General features: G+C 47.3%; 9 protein-coding genes across 9 annotated transcripts; 6 read left to right on the forward strand and 3 right to left on the reverse strand.

Annotated features, from left to right (window-relative positions):
• Window positions 1-453: 453 nt before the first annotated feature.
• On the forward strand, window positions 454-1,935 carry FIESC28_10981 (uncharacterized protein; the record flags this gene model as incomplete). The annotated part of the gene is made up of 1 exon (XM_031165111.1): window positions 454-1,935. One exon carries the CDS (start codon window positions 454-456, stop codon window positions 1,933-1,935), a length of 1,482 nt encoding a protein of 493 aa, XP_031010805.1.
• A 715-nt stretch (window positions 1,936-2,650) lies between these two features.
• Window positions 2,651-3,716, forward strand: FIESC28_10982 (uncharacterized protein; the record flags this gene model as incomplete). The annotated part of the gene is made up of 2 exons (XM_031165112.1): window positions 2,651-2,845; window positions 2,898-3,716. The coding sequence occupies 2 exons, from the start codon at window positions 2,651-2,653 to the stop codon at window positions 3,714-3,716; spliced, it is 1,014 nt and encodes a 337-aa protein (XP_031010806.1).
• A 39-nt stretch (window positions 3,717-3,755) lies between these two features.
• On the forward strand, window positions 3,756-7,651 carry FIESC28_10983 (uncharacterized protein; the record flags this gene model as incomplete). The annotated part of the gene is made up of 7 exons (XM_031165113.1): window positions 3,756-5,466; window positions 5,521-5,831; window positions 5,887-6,050; window positions 6,096-6,145; window positions 6,444-6,840; window positions 6,898-7,214; window positions 7,266-7,651. The coding sequence occupies 7 exons, from the start codon at window positions 3,756-3,758 to the stop codon at window positions 7,649-7,651; spliced, it is 3,336 nt and encodes a 1,111-aa protein (XP_031010807.1).
• Window positions 7,652-7,783: 132 nt separating this feature from the next.
• FIESC28_10984 (uncharacterized protein) lies at window positions 7,784-10,202 on the reverse strand (the record flags this gene model as incomplete). The annotated part of the gene is made up of 4 exons (XM_031165114.1): window positions 7,784-7,831; window positions 7,902-9,413; window positions 9,466-9,762; window positions 9,825-10,202. 4 exons carry the CDS (start codon window positions 10,200-10,202, stop codon window positions 7,784-7,786), a joined length of 2,235 nt encoding a protein of 744 aa, XP_031010808.1.
• Window positions 10,203-10,985: 783 nt separating this feature from the next.
• Window positions 10,986-12,020, forward strand: FIESC28_10985 (uncharacterized protein; the record flags this gene model as incomplete). The annotated part of the gene is made up of 1 exon (XM_031165115.1): window positions 10,986-12,020. The coding sequence occupies one exon, from the start codon at window positions 10,986-10,988 to the stop codon at window positions 12,018-12,020; it is 1,035 nt and encodes a 344-aa protein (XP_031010809.1).
• Window positions 12,021-13,075: 1,055 nt separating this feature from the next.
• On the forward strand, window positions 13,076-13,603 carry FIESC28_10986 (uncharacterized protein; the record flags this gene model as incomplete). The annotated part of the gene is made up of 1 exon (XM_031165116.1): window positions 13,076-13,603. The coding sequence occupies one exon, from the start codon at window positions 13,076-13,078 to the stop codon at window positions 13,601-13,603; it is 528 nt and encodes a 175-aa protein (XP_031010810.1).
• Window positions 13,604-14,470: 867 nt separating this feature from the next.
• Window positions 14,471-15,975, reverse strand: FIESC28_10987 (uncharacterized protein; the record flags this gene model as incomplete). The annotated part of the gene is made up of 4 exons (XM_031165117.1): window positions 14,471-14,887; window positions 14,937-15,669; window positions 15,741-15,884; window positions 15,944-15,975. The coding sequence occupies 4 exons, from the start codon at window positions 15,973-15,975 to the stop codon at window positions 14,471-14,473; spliced, it is 1,326 nt and encodes a 441-aa protein (XP_031010811.1).
• A 659-nt stretch (window positions 15,976-16,634) lies between these two features.
• FIESC28_10988 (uncharacterized protein) lies at window positions 16,635-18,609 on the reverse strand (the record flags this gene model as incomplete). The annotated part of the gene is made up of 8 exons (XM_031165118.1): window positions 16,635-16,684; window positions 16,753-16,880; window positions 16,935-17,179; window positions 17,230-17,628; window positions 17,677-17,702; window positions 17,748-17,966; window positions 18,017-18,444; window positions 18,518-18,609. The coding sequence occupies 8 exons, from the start codon at window positions 18,607-18,609 to the stop codon at window positions 16,635-16,637; spliced, it is 1,587 nt and encodes a 528-aa protein (XP_031010812.1).
• A 516-nt stretch (window positions 18,610-19,125) lies between these two features.
• FIESC28_10989 (uncharacterized protein) lies at window positions 19,126-20,551 on the forward strand (the record flags this gene model as incomplete). Its single annotated transcript, XM_031165119.1, has 8 exons — window positions 19,126-19,166; window positions 19,216-19,397; window positions 19,445-19,557; window positions 19,605-19,721; window positions 19,778-19,850; window positions 19,903-20,006; window positions 20,060-20,337; window positions 20,386-20,551. 8 exons carry the CDS (start codon window positions 19,126-19,128, stop codon window positions 20,549-20,551), a joined length of 1,074 nt encoding a protein of 357 aa, XP_031010813.1.
• Window positions 20,552-21,011: the final 460 nt, after the last annotated feature.

Below are 21,011 nucleotides of genomic sequence, written 5' to 3' on the forward strand. Positions count from 1 at the left end.
TCCCCGCTGTTGTATGTTTTTTCCGAACCTCTCTTTTTGCCCCACTAACTAGTGACCTAATGCGCGCGAGCATGCTGTGATTGATCGGCGCTTTTGAACTGCTCGTTGACTGTACATGTCTTTCTTTGCCTTTTTTGGTCGTGTTGAACTGGTAGTCAGAGGCTTTACCCGTATCCTGCCCGGACTCATCGAAGTGGGTCAATCGCTTACCAGCAGCAATACTGCTATAAGTGCCTGTACGCTGTATCAACGTTGGCTTCTTGACCAAGCTACACAGCACGTCACGTCACTTATTTTTGCCTCCAAGGCATCTAATTGTTCTTATGGCCAACAGTTGTAGTGCAGATCTATATCCACGTGACTCTAGGCATCAGTGCGCCGAGTCACATAAAATGATGTCAGCGTTGTCTTTCTACAATATCAAGTTTCGTTTAAACACAAGATCTATTTATCATGCCTTCATATAGCAGTGAAGAGTTTTACGCAGACTGGCGCCATTCTGTGAAAGAAGACTTCGTTACCTCGTCCGATCAGCCTTACCCGTATGCCGACAACGGCCATCGCCAATGGAGCAATGAGCTTCACAAATTCACCTTTGATGAAATGGCACATCGTGGTACCGTAAGTAATGGTGGGAAGCATCTAGCCTTGGCAGTCAAGAACGACATTCATGTTGTTGACACCGAAACATGGGGCACCATTGCTGTTCTCAAGGGACATACTTCAGAGGTCCATGCCGTCGCCTTCAGACCTGACGATAGCAACGTGCTTGTTTCATCTGAAGCGGATTACAACCGCAGCAACATCATGACGTACCCCTTGATTATCTTCTGGAATATCGAAGAAGAGCGAGCAAAGCATCCCAACGATGATGACTCGTATGCAGATGCTGCTCAAGCTGCTGCATCAACTGCAGCCAAGAAATTGACAAACCATGGGGTCGACCTGACAGATGAAGAGTTAAGAAGCCTTGAGGAAGACCTTCAACCAGTTATCGATCGCGCGGCTGCGAGACACATAGCAAAACGACATGTTACTATCGACGGTCGACTGCAAGCCAGCTTCCAGGCTCAGATCTTCAGCCCTTCAGGGAAATGGATGATCTATCTGCCTGGAAGAGCACCTGGATCAAACAGAGACGACCCATGGGATATGCAGATTATCTCCACCGACACTCTTGAGAAGAAGTTTCTTCTCCAAGGCCACACCGACTCAATCATGTGGACAGGGTGGAGCCCAGACGAGAGTCTTTTTGCTTCCATCTCATGGGACACTACTATTCGTATCTGGGATGCCCACACCGGGGACCAGAAACATTGTTTTACGACTGAAACTCAGAATTGGACAGGCGGCTTCAGTTCTGACATGAATTACTTTGCGGCAACGAATGGGCAAGGCCACGTGAGAATCTTTTCACTGCCCTCAGGCGAACTGCATTGGATGTATGAAGGTCAAAAAGGTAATGGTTGGAGACGAAGCGTCGACTGGCACCCAAACAACCAATGGCTTGTCGTTGGTGGAGAAAGACTTGGGGAGATTTTTATCCTGGATGTGATAGAGAAAAGGCGGACACAGAAGAGAGTCTTGTCCACAGACGATTGCACAAGGGACGAGGTGTATCGCGACATGATGAAGAGGATGTTGGTTGCCCAGAAAGTGCAGTTCTTTGACGGCGGCAACAAGTTGGCAGTCTGTACGCAGGGTGATAGTAGTATCGAGGTGTATGATATCAAACAAGAGGTGAAATGGAGATTTCCCAGAGGCGGGACAGACGATGGACCGGAGGCGGAGAAATGGAGGGGTGAGAATGGGAAAGTCACGAGCAAAGGAGGGCGCGGCATGGTCGCATGGGAGGATCGCTCCAAGGATGTGTTGAGAATGGCTAGTCTTGACTTTGATGGTGTCCGTATCTGGGAAGTGCCACTGACTGTGTAAGAGATTGATATGAAGGCCTTGTACACACGATGAGGGCAATACTGATGGTCTGAGGAAGAACAACGTTGATTGATAGGCCGAGGCGAGAGTGACTGACCAGGCGGCAAATACGGAACTCCTGGTAGGACATTGCGCAATTCTTATACAGAATGATAATGTAAATAAGAAAATGCAAAACAAAATTATCTTGGTCAATTTCTTCAACCTGCAGCAGTTTAATTGTGTTAGTGTAGGAGCATGGATTGTGATACGATTGGAAACAAGAAACCGCTGCAGAACAGAAAGTCCGGGGCAAAACAAGCCAGTAGGTCGGATCTTAATTGCGAGCCATCTGAGCCATTCCCCTCTTGTTTTCGCCTTAGATTAAAGCTTATCAGATGGCGCGAGCTGCGATTACCTGTCATTCCATGGCATGGAACTTTTGAAAGAGGTTATGCAGTCGGTGGAATTGAACCCCGACCACATACTACAGGGGCATCAACCACTGGAAGACCAACAAGCATGCTTACCAACAACTGTACCAACAGCTTTTCGAAGCAGCTTCCTACTCGGGAAATTGATCTCGCTTATGTTTGAAGATGGGATGCGATTGCATTCAATTGCTTCATCCGTCCAGTTTTCGCATATGTGAGATTCGCACATCCTGAGGAGTTGGAGATTGCAGTGCGCACTCTAACCTTACAGTGCACACCACCCCTGTAGTTCCAGGCCCAAGATGGCTTCTTTCAGTGGGCAGAGCGACTTGCTTGAGCTGAACGAATCAGGCTTTGACTTTAGTGTTCAATTCGAACAATTGTTCTTCTCTATCATTCCATCAGCTTGTTTCATTGTCTTCTCGATATGGCGTTCACTGAGCCAGGCTAGAAAGCCCACTGTGGTTGAAGCTCCTGTGTTCCAGCTCATTAAACTGGTACGACTTCGATGCACTGCTCATTGATGCCATACTAACAACGGTCCGACAGATCTCAATCGCGACATACATCTGCCTCGAACTATCGCTCGTTATTCTTGTCGCTTTGGGTACTTTTCAAGCCACTGGCATTTTTATAGCCTCTTCAGTTCTCAAGCTCGTTTCGGCTCCATTGATGGCCCTTCTGAGCCTGATTGACCATTGCAAGAGTCTGCGACCATCTGTTCTACTCAACAGTTATTTATTCCTGACGCTGCTTTTCGATGCCGTCCAAGCGAGGACATTATTCTTAACTTGGACAATAAAACCAGGATTGACTTACAGCAGTATTTTCACTACGACAATCGCTCTCAAGCTCGCCATTTTGCTACTTGAAGCTCAACGAAAGACAAAGTATGTGGTTTGGAACGAAAAGGAGCGAAGTCCGGAAGAAACGAGCGGCATCTTCTCTCTCGGAGTCTTCTTCTGGCTAAACAAGATCTTTCTGGAAGGGTACCACAAGGTGCTACGGCTTGAGGATCTGTTTCCCCTTGATACGTCGCTTCATGGCAAGCTCTTGCACGAGGAGTTCTCTAAGCACATGGACTACTCGAAGCTCAAGGCTAGCAAGTTGGGATTAGTCAAGGTATTACTTCGGACGCTGAAGATTCCTCTACTCCTACCAGTTCTTCCACGTCTGGCGCTTCTAGGGTTTACCTTTTGCCAACCGCTTTTTATCGAGAGACTACTGGCGCACTTATCCGAACCCAAGATCGGCAACAACATCGGATATGGTCTTATTGCTGCGAGTGTTCTGATCTACTCTGGTATTGCGATTTCTTGGGCACTTTGCTGGCAAGTCAATCAAGGGGGGTACTCAAGGCTGCGTTAACGCTAGGTGAATAGGTACTTTCACAACCGACTGCGTACCATGACCCGTTCAATATTGGTCATCGAGACCTACATCAAGGCTACTCAGTCTCGCATCGGAGTCAGCGACGACAACGCCGGACTCACTCTCATGAGCACAGACATTGAGCGCATTCACATAGGCTTGATACCACTCCACGACATCTGGGCTGCAATCATTCAAGTCGCTCTAGCAGGATGCATGCTCCACAACCAACTCGGCATCGTCTTCGTCGCACCAATGGCAGTAGTCGGCGTCTGTGTCGCATGTCTGATGCTGGTTATGAACTTTGCCGGTGACTCGCAAAGAGCGTGGATGAACGGCGTTCAGAAGCGTGTTGGTCTCACTGCTACTGTTATCAGTAGTATGAAGAACATCAAGATGTCTGGTCTTGCTGGTCCAGTTACTGCGTTTGTGCAGAAGCTGAGGGTTGATGAGTTGGCTGCTGGAGCAAAGTTTCGCAAGATCTATATCATTGCAGCGCTTCTTGGCTTTATCCCTCTGTTGCTCAGTCCCCCGTTGACGTTGGCATTTGCTCAAAAGGAGCTGGATGCGACACGGATGTTTACCAGTCTGGCTTACCTGCTGCTTTTGACAACCCCTCTATCGGATATCTTCCAGATGGTACCTCAGTTGGTGTCAGCTGTGGCATGTTTGGGTCGGATTCAGTCCTTCCTCGAATGTGAGACCCGTTCTGATTACCGTCAATTTCTCACAGATGCGGCTTTGGAGGAGGCGTTTACCAACAACACAGCCCCATCATCATCCACACCTAACGAGCATGTGCAAAATACCATCACCGTCACTAGTGGATCATTCGGTTGGAAGGAGAACACCTTCGCATTGGAAAACGTCAACTTGGACATAGCAAAGTCTTCTCTCACGATAGTTGTTGGGGCAGTAGGCGCTGGCAAGTCAACTCTAAGCAAAGCACTCCTCGGCGAAATCCCTTATCGAAAGGGCAGCGTGTCACTAGGAACCCGATCTCCCCACATTGGGTTTTGCGATCAAACCGCATTTCTCTCCAACGGTACAATCAGAGACAACATCATTGGCTTCTCTCCATTTGATCCCGAACGATACTCTGCAGTCATCAACGCTACGGTACTCGGTTATGACTTTGCAACGCTGGAACAGGGCGACCAAACCAGTATTGGCTCCGATGGTATTACTTTGTCCGGTGGCCAAAAGCAGCGCGTGTCTCTTGCACGTGCTTTATACCTACAGACCGACTTCTTGATTCTAGACGATGTCTTTAGTGGCTTAGACGCAGATACCGAGGAGCGGGTATTCCGTCGTGTCTTTGGACCCGATGGGCTTCTGAGACAGCGTGGAACGACCGTTGTTTTGTGTACACATAGTGTCAGGCATCTGCCGGCTGCCGACCACATCGTAGCGTTAGGCAACGGTACGATTGTCGAGCAAGGATCCTTTGCCGAGTTGATGGCGCGTCCGGGATATGTTCATTCAATTGGTCTGAGGAGCTCTTCCGACAGTGACATTACTTCGGAGAGAAGCACTTCTAAGGATCGCTCCGAGACTGCTAAGTTCGAGGTCGGTGTCGCGCCAGCTCAGAGTGTTCTGTCTGTCACCGCTGATGAAGATGGTTCGCGCCAACATGGTGATCGTAGCGTTTATGGACATTATACCAAAAGCGTCGGTCCCATCTTTGTAGTCCTGAGCTTGTTCTTTGCTTCGCTCTGGGGCTTCTTTACGAATTTCCCAACAATCTGTGAGTCCGGGATATCTCAAACTAAGAGGTGAAACATGCTAACCCTGTCTACAGGGCTCAAATTCTGGACTGACGATGTGTACTCGAGCACTCCCGCCCATGCCTACGGTTACTACGCTGGTATCTATGCTCTGCTGAACTTGTGCGGCCTTATTTCGCTTCTCCTACTCGGTATCTGCATCTTCATCATCTTCGTAAAAAGAGCTGGAGCAAGCCTCCATCACGATGCTCTGCAGACACTAACCCAGGCACCACTTCGCTTCTTCACAACTACAGATACCGGCGTCGTCACCAATTTGTTTTCGCAAGACTTGAACCTGGTCGATACGGAACTTCCATCAGCGCTTTTAAGTACTTTGTTTTCTGTAAGTTAATCCAAGACTACCCATTGAGATCTTGTGATTCTGATATGTATGAAAGGTCGCCCAAGCATTGGGTCAAGCTGCGGTGATGGTGACGTCCTCGCCATTCATCGCCATTAGCTATCCTTTCCTGATTGCACTGCTTTGGGTCGTTCAGAAATTCTATCTTCGAACGTCGCGTCAACTGCGACTCTTGGATCTAGAAACAAAAAGTCCTCTCTAGTGAGTATTACCAATCGATTGTGAATTTTGGCTAATGTTTATCAGCACACATTTTCTAGATACGCGCAAGGGGGTTGCGACTCTGCGAGCTTTTGGTAAGTAGAATGGCGAGCAGCCAACATGTTCCGTAATTTCAGCTGCTCTTTCGATAATAAACGCAGCCAAGATGGCCGGGTGTTTAAGGCGCTGCACTCAAGAAATGTGTTTCTTCTCTAGTTATCTAGGGTTCTTGCAGTATCGAAATATGCTTGGGTTCGAATCCCAATCTTGGCATTAATCTTTTGTTTTTTATCATCTTTCTTTAAGCTTTCCCTTTTTGGATTCGAGCTAGACATGGATCGATCCTGCATTGCGAGATATGACCAACCTCAACTGCTAACATGGTTCATCCAGGCTTCATCTCACAAGATATCGAAAAGAATGTGCACCTTGTCGACTCCAGCCAACGCCCAGCATACCTCTTAATCATGATCCAGCAATGGCTCAACCTCGTTTTGAATCTTATTGTCATGGTTATCGCTGCAATTCTGACCACCCTTGCGGTCCGACTCCACTCCAACACTGCTTTCACGGGTGCAGCTTTGGTCACTCTTATGAACTTTGGAGAAAGTCTCTCAGGAATCATTACCTGGTGGACAAAGCTTGAGACCTCAATTGGTGCTGTAGCACGGCTTAAAGCTTTCAATGAAAAGGTGAAGCCTGAGAATAAGGAAGAAGAGGATCGTGTTCCTGACGAGCAATGGCCACACGATGGTGCACTCATGATCCGAGATGTGTTCGCAAGCTATGAGTAAGTATCGAGTTTGCCCTTCTCTAAAGCTTGCAGTCATATCTAATGACTTTTTAGTCCTTCCGATACAGATGAGGTGGCAAAGATTGCCCTACGCAACATCAACCTCGAGATCAAACCCGGCGAGAAGGTTGCCATTTGTGGGCGAAGTGGTAGCGGTAAATCCAGTCTCGTCGCACTTCTTCTGAAGCTACTCGACCCATTATCCAGCAATGGTGGAGAAGTCATCATTGATGGTGTGCCCCTCAGGCAAATCGACCGGCCAGCCCTCCGGCAACGGATTCTAGCCGTACCTCAAGAAGCCGTCTTTTTACCTGACGGAACTACGTTCAAGCTAAACTTGGATCCTTTTGATGTCTCAACCCACGAAGAGTGTTAGTCTGTGCTAAGCACAGTTGGCTTGTGGCATTTCGTTCATGGACTAGGCGGACTGGACTCAGGAATGAGTGCCGATTCACTCAGCGCGGGACAACGTCAACTTCTTTCATTGGGTCGGGTACTACTACGACGCCGAGTCAGAGCTCGAAGCACAGGTCCGACGGGCGATGCTACAGACAGCGGTATATTGCTTCTGGACGAGGTCAGCTCAAGTGTTGACCATGAGACTGAACGAGTCATGCAGGAGATCATAAGGACAGAATTCAAGAACTACACAGTGGTAGCAGTCAGTCATAGACTCGATATGATCATGGACTTTGATACTGTCATTGTCATGGATTCAGGGGAGATTGTTGAAGTGAGTGTTCCTGAGAAGCTAGCACCAGAGCCTGGAAGTAGGTTTGGTGATTTGGTTCGAGCAGGAGGTAAATGAGTAAGGGCACAGCAAGATATGGATCAAGTTTTCTCACATGGGTTTGAACATTGCCAGTAAGGCCATCAGAAAATTTGATCACTGAGAGCATAAGATAAAAAATAGTTTGGTTACTTTGGGTCGACTCTTGGGCTACTTATATGTCTTTGACACCCACCTGGCACCATAATAATCCTTCCGCTGTCCAGTGTGTAGATCATTAGTGCTCACAGAAGGACCATTCGTTCGACCCGTAGCTTCTTATACTTACTTTGTCCTTCTTTCGTTCCCGCATGAGTTTCTCTCTTATTGCCTTTGCCTCTTCTAAGCCGATTGGATAAGTGACTTCTTCAGTGATCATATCCCTGATCTCATTCGGAAACAACCTCAGCGGTTCAGTTTCCATCACCTTCTCTGTCCACCAGTCCTTCTGTTGCGGAGCCACGTTGCCAGTCGAAATGATGGGAATATTTGGGTCAACAAGAAATAGTGCGACAATCTTGCGATGTCCGGGACGAGTTTTATCCTGCAGCTCAAAGGGTTGAACTTGGTGCTGGTATACATTCGGGAATATCAAAGCGCGACCTTCACGAGTGAGAACGCTACCAATTCGTTGCATCTTGTCTCCATCATTAGCCTTTATTGCAAAGATCTGCTCAATGCCGGCATAGTCGTATTGTTCGTGATGCAGCTCATCACTCAAGTCATCTCCATCTGCCCACGTTCTGAACGCAAGATGCGAATCTGTGACGTTCTCGCAATCATAATAATATAATGCCGTGGCGCAAATATGCTCATTGAATTGACCTTCAACATGCCACGATCCGCCGTCGTATTGTGGTTTCTCGGGCGTTAGATGAATATTAGCCAGCTTGACAATGACTTGAATACGAGACGTGTTGTCGAAGAAGTCTTGAGTTTTGATAGAGCTGGCATCAAGGGGATAGCTTCGCTTTGTGACATTTGGAAGTTTAACCGGGTGTGTTTCTTTGAACCACGCAGCTGCGGTTTCATCATAGCCAGGCTTGTCACGCGGGTCATGATCATCCGCATTGATGTTCATGTGTTGTTCGAGTATCTCTCTCGGGACCTTTCCTGGATGGCAGAGGTACATACGCCCACGAGGTGGTCCACAGTACTCAACTGTACGGCACTCTCGCTCGACCTCGAAAATCTCCTCCAATCGCTGAAAGTTGCTGCGTCGGGATGTCGAGCGACACACAAGATCCCAAGCAGGCACAGCTTTTTCTATTAATTCCTCGATGACAAGATATAGATCGGCATGTCGGACAGGGTGAAGATTGTTGATATAACTCATAATCCGTGGCGTCTTCCCTGTGATATCAACGTCGCAAGGGAGCCACTGAAATGCTGTTGATAATGCACGTTTTTCTGACAAATCCCGATGCCATGTGATACCCGAATACTCTCGCAATCTGGCTAGGCGTGGCCTCGAGGGTGTGGGAATAGTTGTACCCCCACCACAAAATTCAAGGCATTGGTTGAGTGGAATGTACTCGTCGGCAACGATCTGTGATCTCCCATAAATCAGCGGCCAAAGCGACGGATGAACCAAGTCCAGGACTTTCTCATCGCTACCTGGGTGCCAATCTCGACAGTACTCAGGGACGTCTTCGAGTGATGACACAGCAGCTTTAAGTTTCTCTGTCAGTTGAGACGTTAAGAGCTTGTCTGATTTGACTACACATGCGGAGTAATCCATGACAGGAATTAAGGAGGTTTCCTCGTACAGCCGCGCCTTCGCCACTAATTCGTCAAAACACTATAAATTGTTAGTGAAGGATCACGCTCCAGTGAACATCGTATTTGCCTACCTTTTGTGCCATCTCTTCTGTGAAGTCGGCATTCTTCTGAAAACTCTCCCAAGGCGCCTGAAGAGCCTCTTGCTTCCACTTAGCCACAATTTCTTGGTCCTGTACCTTGATCCACCATTCAGGTTTATTCGTGATGGCTTCAATCAGCTCGAGCATACACACTTCGCGATTCGTCAATGTTCGCGCATGCCAGTCTCCAGGGTCGAGTCCCAAAAGAAACGGCTGACGATTTTTGCTTGTGATCCCATGACTTAGCGGAAGCCCATATCCTGGCAACATCAAAATTCCATCTTTCTTCTGCAACACACATCAGTAACCACGATCCATTCTTGCACGACTATTGACGCATAACCACTTACTGGGGGACCTTCAGTTAACCTCTTGTCCCAACATTCTTCGATACTGGACCAAGGTTCCCGATACCTCTCCTCATGATCGATGGTGACGATAAGGGACTCGGTATACTTGTTCTTGATCTCTTCTAAGCTAGGCAAGGGATCCTCCATCTCTCTAATGCAAGCAAGGAAGGCTCCATGAAAGAAATCCTCGAGATCTGATGTTTGATAGAATCTTCGGCGGTATGACGAGGTTCCACCTATGACAATGAGAGGCGACGATGGTGGTTCGTTATCTGGCTCTGGCGTTTCTAGGTAAAAGATAGGTGATGAGGGTTCATCCTCCAGCATATCCTCAGCAGATACACGTACAGAGGATACTGATTTGCGAGAGGGCAACATGACTACAGTGAGGCAGAGATAGGTGTGTACGGCAAATAGAGAAGAAGAATTTGGTTTCTAATTATCTACCCATGCCCCATTCACGGTTTTCCTAAGCGACCCGCGTGATTTTATGAGACGAGCCAACCAACAACATACCGTGCACGAGTCAAGAATGGATCTGTAACGTCCATATTAATCTCACATAAAAGGCAACAATATGAATCGTATAGGTTTAAAGACATCATGTTACCTTTTATAATCAAGACATATAAGTAGTAAGTGTCAGGTAGAAGATGCTGTCGAATTGACCCCAAAATCTGCATCGTGAGTCCTGAGTCATAACCTCGGATCCAAGAAGGAACCCTGACTCAAGGCTCCATCAACAGCAGGCAGCAGCTACGGGGCCGAGTCGGACCAACTGTTGATCCTGAAGACAAGCAAACAGTCAGCACAGAAATCTGAGCCACAATCAAGACACCCTAGTTGACCACTCGTTTTCCGCGCATTTGTGGGTCTTCTCTCTCTCTTTCTCGCGCGAAGACGGGCGAGGGACGAGACAGTGGAGAAAAGGGCGAGATCCCTGATTGGCTAACCAGAGAGCGAGAAAAGAGCGACAACAATTTGACAATGAAGATGAACATGATGAGAGGCAAAGGCATTGTTGAGGTGCCATCTTAACTTGAGATAAATAAATCAATAATCCTCGCCAAGAATGGAGTTATTTTTTGAACAGTATCAACCATTCACAACACATTTTATACACACATTCTATCTCTACACACATCCAAATTCACACCCAAGATGACCACTCATACCATCCGCAAAGTCGTCTACTCTGCCTTTGGCGGTCCTTCCAACGTGAGCGTCATTACAGCCCAAATAGCTCCTCCTTCAAAATACGAAGTCCAATGCGATGTCATCTACTCTGGCTTTTCTGGCGCTGACATCCAAATGCGAATTGGCACATACCCCATGCAAAAGAGCGCACCATTGACACCAGGCTACTGCTTCATCGGTCGTGTCAGCACTAATGGCCCCAAATCTACCAAATTCCGCCCTGGCCAAATCGTCGCAGCTCTCACTGTCTACGACTCAGAGGCTCAAAAGATCAACGTTGCTGAAAAGTACTTGATCTCAATTCCTGAACATGTTGATATGCGTCAAGCACTTGGTGTCATTCTGGACTGGAACACCGCTTATGGCCTGGTTTATCGGGCTACGGATCTGGTCAAGAAGGGCCAGCGCGTTTTCATCCACTCCATCAGTGGGGCTGTTGGTTATGCCACCATGACCCTGTGCTTACTCGAAGGCGCTGAAGTTTATGGTACCGCGTCAGAGCGCAACCACGCTTCGCTGCGGGAGCTTGGAGTAACGCCATTTACATACAATGACAAGAATTGGATGGCTGAGATGAAGCAGCGCGGTGGTGCGCACGTTGTCTACGATCCAATTGGCTTTGAACACTATGATGATTCATGGGACATTCTCATCCGGAATGAACCCAGCCGCCTCGTCGGGTTTGGCGGAAACATGAACATTCTCCAGGGCGAGGACGCTAAACCGCGATCGCAGTTCCTCCCGCAAATGAAGCTCTTGGCCAAGAATGGATGTCCCGTCTCACGAAGAAGCACAAGTTTTTACTACATTGACCGTGACCGTTCGACTTACATGGAGGATCTTTACGCTGTCATGAACATGCTTATTGATGGGAAATTTGTGGTGCCGATTAAGAAGACGTGGGACCTGGAGAACATCAGAGAACCTCATGAGAGCTGGGGTAAGATCCCTGGAGTCGGTTCTTGTTTCGTTCGCGTGGACCCTAACGCTGCTCTTTGAGAAGGGTGTCGATGATCTGATCGGTTTGGCTAGCTTAGCGAGAGATTACTTAATACAAATTTGTACTTTACGTCCTACCCTAAAGCCAATTATGTAGAATCTAATTAAGGACTTTTGCGATAACGAGTATATCTATCATCGGGAAAATAGTACTCATCAGGCCCTGTGCTACTTAAATAATGATATCTAAGTTCATATTGTAAAATCTTGTACTGGTTGGGGGTTCTTTAAATACTACTTTTCGTGATGCAATGATATTTGAATCGCTTCAAGAATTCTGTCCAACTCAGGATTATCGAGAACTAGATTTTCAGCCCGGAACAGCTTTGTTCCGGGTGGAATACCAACGGACTAGGCTTAGCGCTTCATGACGCGAACGCGCTCCACGCGACAACGCTTTAATTAAAATTGCGTCATACGGACGCGTCTTATACAAAGGTTGGGGGCTTACTCGCGAGTGCTAAATTTGAAAAGAAACGACAGACATGCTTGAGTCCCCATTTTGGACAGTCAATCACATGCCTCGTGTGAATATTCCTGCTAATGATGGAGCGTTCAATTTGGGAATGAACTTACACGTGATCCCCCGAACAAGAGTGTTGTTCGTTGCGTGCAGCGCTGAGTAGCAGAGCAGAGCTGCCGTTCAAGACAAGCTATTGCTGAGACGGAACGTTGAAGGAACAGGAAGCTTATAATACTGGGAACTTAAACAGAGTTCAGCTCTGGACAGTATCGTTGTTGCCCAAGTCATGGCCTCTACTACAGCTTGTGCCCTGGAACATGTAACCAGCTAGTAGAAACCGGGATGAAGATGGTGAATGTTCTGGCACGTAGGTAGACATTGATCAGAGATCAAACACAAGGAACACAGGTATGTCAACGCGGGACTGTTCACAAAGCATCACGTGTGATGAGTACTTAGTCCTCGTCCTTTCCACGAGCAATCTTGACTTCGTCTTTACTCTCTTCACCAACCTAAACAACCAGCTTTGCATCACGCAACTCTTCACTTGTCCTTCTATCTTCCGAACCACGACCCCAAAAACTCAGACAAGATGCACGGAATCCTTATCGATGTTTACAAGTGTGCCCACTGCGGTAACATCACCCAACCTATCATCCTGGCTGACCCCCTCTCGGACGACGTCTGCCCCGGTATGTTTCTTCTCTTCAAGTACCACCCTGGAGATTGCAAGATGTGCCCCAAAAGCCCCAACAGCGATACTTCTCTCGACCTTCTTACTGACATTGAGTCCCTTTTTGACCTTGAGTCTCTTGCTGACCTTGATTCACTTGATGGTCTCGAGTATGTTTTCGATTTCGAGTTCGTTGATGACTCTGAGTCTCTCGATGACTTTGATTCTCCTGACAATCTTGAGTCTGCTGGTGGTCTTGAATTCCTTCTGGATTTTGACTCTTTTGACTCTGTCTCTCTTGAACATCTCGAGTCTCATGTCGCTTTGGGCCTTTGCTGTGTCCTGGGTCTCGTCCTGATCTCGACACGACTTATGCTCTTTTCTATCTTCTTGATCTGGGGTCTCCTATTGCTCTGGGCCCCCTGTTCAGCTTGGCTCTTCTTTTGAGGCAGGCCTAGGTAAAGGTAGACTTTGATCTTAACCTTTCAGTCGATCCAGACTTTTCAGTCTCAACGGCCGCGGAGTAGACGACGTGTAGTAACAGAGAAGAACGAAAAAACAAAAAAAAAAAACAAGGAAAGTATGAAGAGAGAACGAAACTCAGCCCCCCTCCCCCCAGAAGGTAGGTAAATTTGGACCTTCGCTGACAGAGGATTGTGAAGTTGGGGGATAAAGAGAAACAGAGACGAGACGCAAAGTTGGTAGTAGCTTAGGTCTTTATTAGCAGAATTAGCTAGATTACAAATAAATTATATTTGTAGAACTCTGAATTTTTCATGCTAGAGGAACCTTACAATAGTTGTGACCATGTTTTCACCAACAAGTGGGAAGTACCCCTTTCGAAGAACCAAGCACACCAACACTGGAGAGATACCAGGCTTTTCCAAAAGAAGAGGAAAAAAGGAATTGACGAAGATGTTCGTCATTTATCGAATTGCATGCCACGTCAAGGGATCGAACCTTGGACCTTGTCATTACTAGTGACACGCTCTACCACTGAGCCAACGCGGCGCGTTCTGATTGGTTGAGAGCGAGCGAGCAAAATGCGATCCATAGAATTTACAGAGAGAAGAACTCGTGAGTATAACCCTGACACAATTGTATGGTGGAGGTTTACCACAAGGCATATAGCGACCTTCAACTCTTTTATCTGGTGTCCTCTTGTCACTTGCACAGTCCTGGATAGATGATCGAGCTCTTCTACTAAACTTGGGAGTGTTCTCTTGTATTTCTTCCTCTAAGACTAGGTCTTTCCCATCAAGTCAAGAGACATTATGCGTGCATAAGAATATGACTGGTATATCAGTGATTGTATTATGTTGTATCTTCGTACCCGGGGGGCTGATTGTGACATTGTGACGGAGCTCGCAGGGCAGTACGATATGTTGGTACTCTACTGAGCTCTAGCAACTCGTCCGAATCAGTGGAAACTGACTCGGACGAGCTACGCGATGGACTGGCTTGACTGTTGTTTATCCGGCCTGGTTCGAGACGAGTCCTGTTTTGTGCTGTGCCTATATCTATCGAGTCTGGCTGTGTGTTCTGAACAGGTCCTTGCAAAGTCTCAAGTGTACTGTAGAGCTGGTCAAGAACATGATCGCCATATAAAGGTGGTCCGACAAAGTCACTCTCTTGATTCACTGTGCTAGGCGATTGACTGGTCATATTTCCTTGATTATCGAGGTTGACCAATGGCGATATGAATATGTAGATGGGAATGCCCATGTCAAGCTGTAAAATCAGTTTCAGAAGGCTTTTAAAAGGAACAGAGGAGACTCACATGTGAAACGTGCCCATCTTGATTCCGAATGGGAATATGTAACTTGAGCTTATGGTAGATCTTTATCCCATGGGCGTCAATATCCTGGGAACATTCCGCTAGCGTCTTGGGAAGCTCTAGTGCTTGCTTGATGACCCAACCTTCTTGATTCGTTTCTTCAATATTATCATGCCAGTACTGCTCTGTCGAAACATCGATGTCCCAATGATTGACTTCACGCTGGCTCTTGTGTTCTCGAGTATAGACGTAATGCCTACTATGCATGCTGAATTCATGAAACTCGACCAATTTCACCACGATCCGTTGCAGGTCGATACCTTTGGCCAGTGGCGTAAGGCGTATCTCCAAAGGTACAGAGCCGCCGAACGTGACCGCTTTATTTGGTATGGATATCGAGTAGTCCACTTTGTTAACCCAGGTTTGCTCTACGCTCACGCTGTGCATGAACTCAAGAGCAGTCGGGGCCAACGTGCGGATGATTCGGAGCCTTTTAACGCAGCTGATATGCCGAGCTAGCTTGCCTCTGTTGATAGTTGCCCGTAGAGTATAGGTAATACCAGCGTCCGGAATACCTTCGAGGCTCTCTGGTGTGTCGCCTGGTAGGACGAGTTCGAAGGGCCACTCATAATTACCAGGTGGTAGGTTCATGCCTTTACCTCTAGCTCCTACGAGTGAAGGCCATTTGTACTTAAAGATGTTGGTATTTTGGGCTACACCAGGATCTGTCAACCACCTTGTCGTCTTATCAGCCTGAAATCTTCCGAACGGGGAGGAGAAAGGGTTCAAGAGTGGAGGAAAACTCACGAGTGACGAACTGTCCCATCCAAGCGGACTCTGACGTCTTCAAGCTTGAGAGGCGACTGTAAGCAAAGAACTACGACCCCCTTGACGATCTGATCTGAAGATTCGTATTGATTGCCCCAAAAGACAACAAAATCTCGTTCAAGTCTGTTCAACGCCGTTAGACTCAATGGTCCAGCGAAATAGGTACGAGAAGTACGAGATACCTGATATCAAATAAAGCATATGGCGCTGACATGTTGTTATGGTGAAGAAGAACTCAGAGGGTGGGTATCACAGGGGAAAACATGGTGTTGACATAGATCTAGCGGTGTAGACAGGGCGAGGCGGAAGGCCATTCATAATTAAACGATAATATAGTATTATGATACGACAAGATCCGTCATGATAAGTGCATGTGGCCTAAAAATACAGATTTCTGTTGGGAAGGTCTGGATTCAGCCCAATGCCTCGGCTTATGTGTGGGTCGATAGTTATACCTGGTTTCGGTCATGAGCTGATGTCAGAATCTGATTCAGTGTGGCTCTCGGAATCGCCGGCATGGGAGATGAAGAAGACAAGGAAAAGAATCTCTTGAATGGCCACATGATACGGTGCTTTTGCTTGGTTGGGGCGGTCTTATCGCCGAACACTTTTGCATGTGATCAGCCGAAACTGCATCCCACTAAAATTATCACAAAAGAGACCAAAGACCAATGATATCGCCAGGTCTCTTGACTTAATAGAATATTAGTGCCTACTTAATACGATATGTCTTCGTGGAGCAGTTGCAAAAATTGCTGGTTGCCTTGAAACCAGTCACCGATACTGAACAATTCATCCCGTCCCCCATTGAACATAACCTCTCCAGCTCTCCCATCTGGCAAATTAATCACTTCAAGATCTTCCATGGTCATATCACCAGAGCTCGGCGCTGTTAAGCTTCTGTGCGCCGAGGTTGGGCTTAGCTGGACACAGAGGTGTGCAGCTTGGCTGAGCAATTGGTATAGTCGATACGGATGAGTCGCTCCCTTACTGTTGACGTTGTCAGACTCAAATGAAGCAGCAAATCTGTCCAGTCGGTCTAGATCGTCTGTGTCTGCCTGACGTATCGCATTCTCGAAAACGATGCTGAACGGAAAGAAAGGTGTATGTAAGATAGCCCTTCATGGTAATGTTAGCATACCTAAGGACTATTATTCTGAGCAGGGTACATACCAGCTGATGTATCTCTTGATCAGTAAAGGGTCTTTACACCCATTGACAAGTTTCATGCACTGCTCGTGTAAGTCCAACGTATTGCGCGCAACAGTGACACATCTGTCCATAGCACTCGGGTCTGTAGAGCTGGGAATTGCTTTGAGAATCATCCCCATCAAGGATGACTGGCAGACTAGGTCGCAGTGTAGGTAGATGACCCTAGCAGGATCCTCAGCATTGCCACTGTTGCGATTCAATGCCTCCTGGAAATACTGTGTCAGATAGTTCATACTCTCACATGGGTCATTCTTACCGCGACATCTGCCTGACTTTCGTCTATGATCGCTTGGACCTGCTGCGCAAGAACTTGGGCAGCCTCTCCGCGCGCATCATCCGTTGAAGCAAGTCCTGCTGGACTATATAATTGGTTGTATACCTTTCCTTGGATACGTCCAAGCCGGATAGCTCTATGCTGGTTCGGCTTAATGGGTAAGGTGATATCAGAATCTCTGATACCGGAGCACCGACCTAACCGCAGTGACAAACTATTCTCATAGGTGTATACCGCCCAGAATAATTGAGTCTGTATATCCTTGTCGCCTCCCGAGTATCTATCGGCTCGATGATAGCCCAGTGTCTGACAAGCTGTCATTGCATTCGAGATCAGTATCCAGGCATGTGATACTCTGCCCTCCTCAACCATATACAAAGACTGCAAAGAATTAGTTCTTGTCGGACATTATGGATTGGGAAGACTTACTCCCAGAGTCAATGCAGTGACGACCTCTATGGATGGTGTCAATAGCAGAGGTAAATCTCCAACAAGTTTACCGACAAGTGTTCGGTGATGCTGGCAGTAGCTTCTGTATCTCATATCTCCATGAACGACACTGTACTCGGCGGAAATATATGCTATGAAGCTATTTGCAATAATCTTCTCTGGAAGGCTTGGTTCACCAACACCGAACCACACTTGAGTGCAGATGTCCAGCAGTTTATCGAGAGGGAGAAACCGGCAGATCCAGGAGATTCGGAAGTCGGAAGAATGTTCTGGAGGAGTATTAGCACTTAATCGACAGAAACCTTCTTTAACAACGTACCTTTTGCCCACCGCAAAATCCCGAGAACTGCCTCCAAATTTGGTACTGATGGAGTTTCTTCTAGATTATTAACCGTAAGCTCTGGTGAGGCCGGTTTTCTTGCCGACTGAGGGTTCTCCAAAGCATCAACAAGGCTCTTCAATGAAGTAATGGTGTCATCCCATTCAGAGTTAGGATAAGCTGAGGTACCCTCCTGAACAATGGACTTTATGAAATTGATGATGTGCGAAGAATGATCCCACTGTCGAAGAGGAACACTCCGAGGGGCGTCTCGACGCCTTGGGTGTTCATCGCCTTTCTTTTGGAGCGCCGGGACAGAACGATGCTCTTCCGGTGATGGTATGGCTGCTGTGCGGCTCAAGTCAAGACCCGTTAACAGGGACTTGATGTCGCTAACATCGCGAGAAATAGCGTCGATCTTTTCTCCGCTACCGAAGGTTATCAACGAGAAACATCATGGAATGAACAAGGCTTGAGTTACTAGTTGTCAGATACATGGACCCGTTGCCGAACGGCTGATGTTCTAGGCGCAATCCTGCTATAGTTGCAATCGACACGGGCGGATCGGCAGTTGGAGCAGGGAGTTCCTCCATCGCAACGGATCTACAGAAGACATTTGTCAGAATAGATTGAAGAGTAACATTCCAAGTGATAGACAGGACCTTTCTCGCTCGACATTGATCACACTGGTAAGCGCATTAGTTAATGTCCCGAGCTATCGGAACCGTGAGCGACTATACCGATCGTCGAATTATTGATGGTTTATTCGTAGTCTTCTCGTTGTTCGGAGACGCGCGGCTTTCCATAGTGGATATCTTGGTATTGAACAATTCAAGTTTGTCATCATACAGTGAATTATGAAGACCAAAAGGGGAGAAGTGATATGACAAAGCATCGGAACAGCGCGGAGATCCGCGCTAATCCGTGGGTGGATCACGGATCAACCAATCAACATCACGGATACTCTGCGTTGAAGTCACAAGGATGACTGCTACATGAAAGATGGGAAAGGAAAGGAAGTAAGTATAAGTAGTACTTCCCAGCTGAATTCAATAGATAGAACCAACAGCACAAACAATTACAATAACTTCACTCTGCACTTTCTCATCATGCCTCAAAACATCCTCATCACAGGAGCCGCTGGCTACATGTAAATGGTCCATCTACAACTTCGTTTCCCGTTACTGACATATCTGAAGTGGTGGCTCAATCATTGCTGATATCCTCTCACGAAAAGATGGGACTCTAAAGGCCGCCAATTTGTTCGCGGCTGTTCGAAGCCAAGAACAGGTTGATAAGATAGCCAAAATCGGAGTCCAAACCATTCAGCTCGATTTGACCGACAAGTTGGCTGTTGAAGAAGTAGTTACCGAGAACGAGAGTAAGTGTTTCAATTTCGTCCCAGTTTAGTAGGTTAATAAGATACAGTCAATCTCGTCGTCCACACAGCGAGTGGTATGCACCCGGCCATAACCTCAAACTTACTCAGTGCTTTGGGAGGACGCCGTCAGGCCAGTGGTTCAAAGACGTACTTAATTCATGTATGTTTAGATCCTTTGTCATGTGGACTCAAATAACATCCAGAAAGTCATCCATTGCAACTATGTTCACCGAGGAAGGTGGCTGGCCTTACGGCGAAATCAAGGACAGCGATCCCATCCTGGTCAAGGAAAAGGAGATTGGGTTTGATAACCCTGTACGAGCAGTATGTCGCTCCCAAGAGAGATAGAGACATAATAGGCATACTGAAAAAGGAAATAGACCAACAGGGTTCTTGCCGAAGAAGGCAAAGCACAGGGCGTAGAGACGTTCAACGTTGCTGTTCCCATGACTTGTGAGTATCTGTCGCAACCTCAGGCCGGTTGACCAAGCTGACTCTGTTCCAGATGGCCGTGGCAGCGGAGAGTGTAGGAAGCTCTCAGTGAACAATCCAGCCATGATTCGAACAAGCATCAAACTCAAGACAGTCCATAAGTTCGATAAAAACGGAGTGAGCATCCCCTCCCACGGTGCCTCATTGAATAGATTCTGACCTGTATGCAGCACTTTGGTACTGTCCATATCTCCGATCTGACTGACATCTACGTCCGAATCGCTAGCAAAATTCTCAAGGATGAGCCCATCGCTGTTGGTCACGATCGCTATTTCTTCGCAATCGCCCACAAGGCACACTGGTGGAATATGATGGATAAGGTTGCTGAAGGGCTTTACTCTCGCGGCCTTGTGACAGACCCAGAGGTCAAGCTTTGGTCGGATTATGAAACAGCAGCTGATAGTCTTGGCTTTCCACGAGCGTACGTTGGAGCCATGACCACGCATGGGTAAGTGAACTCCGAAGCAGGGATGGTGCTATTACTGACAAGCCAAAGCGGCCAACTTATTCCCACCAATGTGTACGAGTTGGGATGGAAGCCAAAGTGGGATTCCGAAGAGAAGTTTCTCAACCAGATTGATGGTGAGATCACGGATGTTCAAGAGCTGGATACTGTCAAGATGTCTCTTTTCGACAGTCTTGTTGCGGAACAGTCCAAGTAAACTCGATTCTCGTAAGCTGGAGCTTGGATATAGCATCATATACACTCGCTAGATAGAATAAAAGCCACTCTTGGCTCATCGATACTTCTTCCAGAACAAATAGGGCTGCAAGACCACGTTTCCATCCGTTTTCGTCTCTTCAATTCACAACAATCTATGTCATTGTGACCAGCACTTAATAACGTCTCCTCAAACCGCCACTTTCAAGGTCAATTGACGTAGAAATAACCTTCTCTGACGTCCCAGAAGATAAAGATGGGGTGAAGATCTCTTGCCGATCACGAGTAATGAGGTATGTGAAGAAATACGTCACTGCAACCTGTCAATCGGATCGGTGGGTATCGCGGCTTGGGGTCTAAGTGGGACATCACCACCAACCTTGGCCATGGCGGCGCCATGAAAACTCTTGCAATCGACTCAAACCTTTCACGATGCTTTATGAAATACATATTCGGCATAT

The sequence above is a fragment of the Fusarium coffeatum genome, assembly GCF_003316985.1.
Source record: "Fusarium coffeatum strain FIESC_28 chromosome Unknown BRIP53273_contig_352, whole genome shotgun sequence".
In the NCBI taxonomy this organism is placed as follows: Eukaryota; Fungi; Ascomycota; class Sordariomycetes; order Hypocreales; family Nectriaceae; genus Fusarium; species Fusarium coffeatum.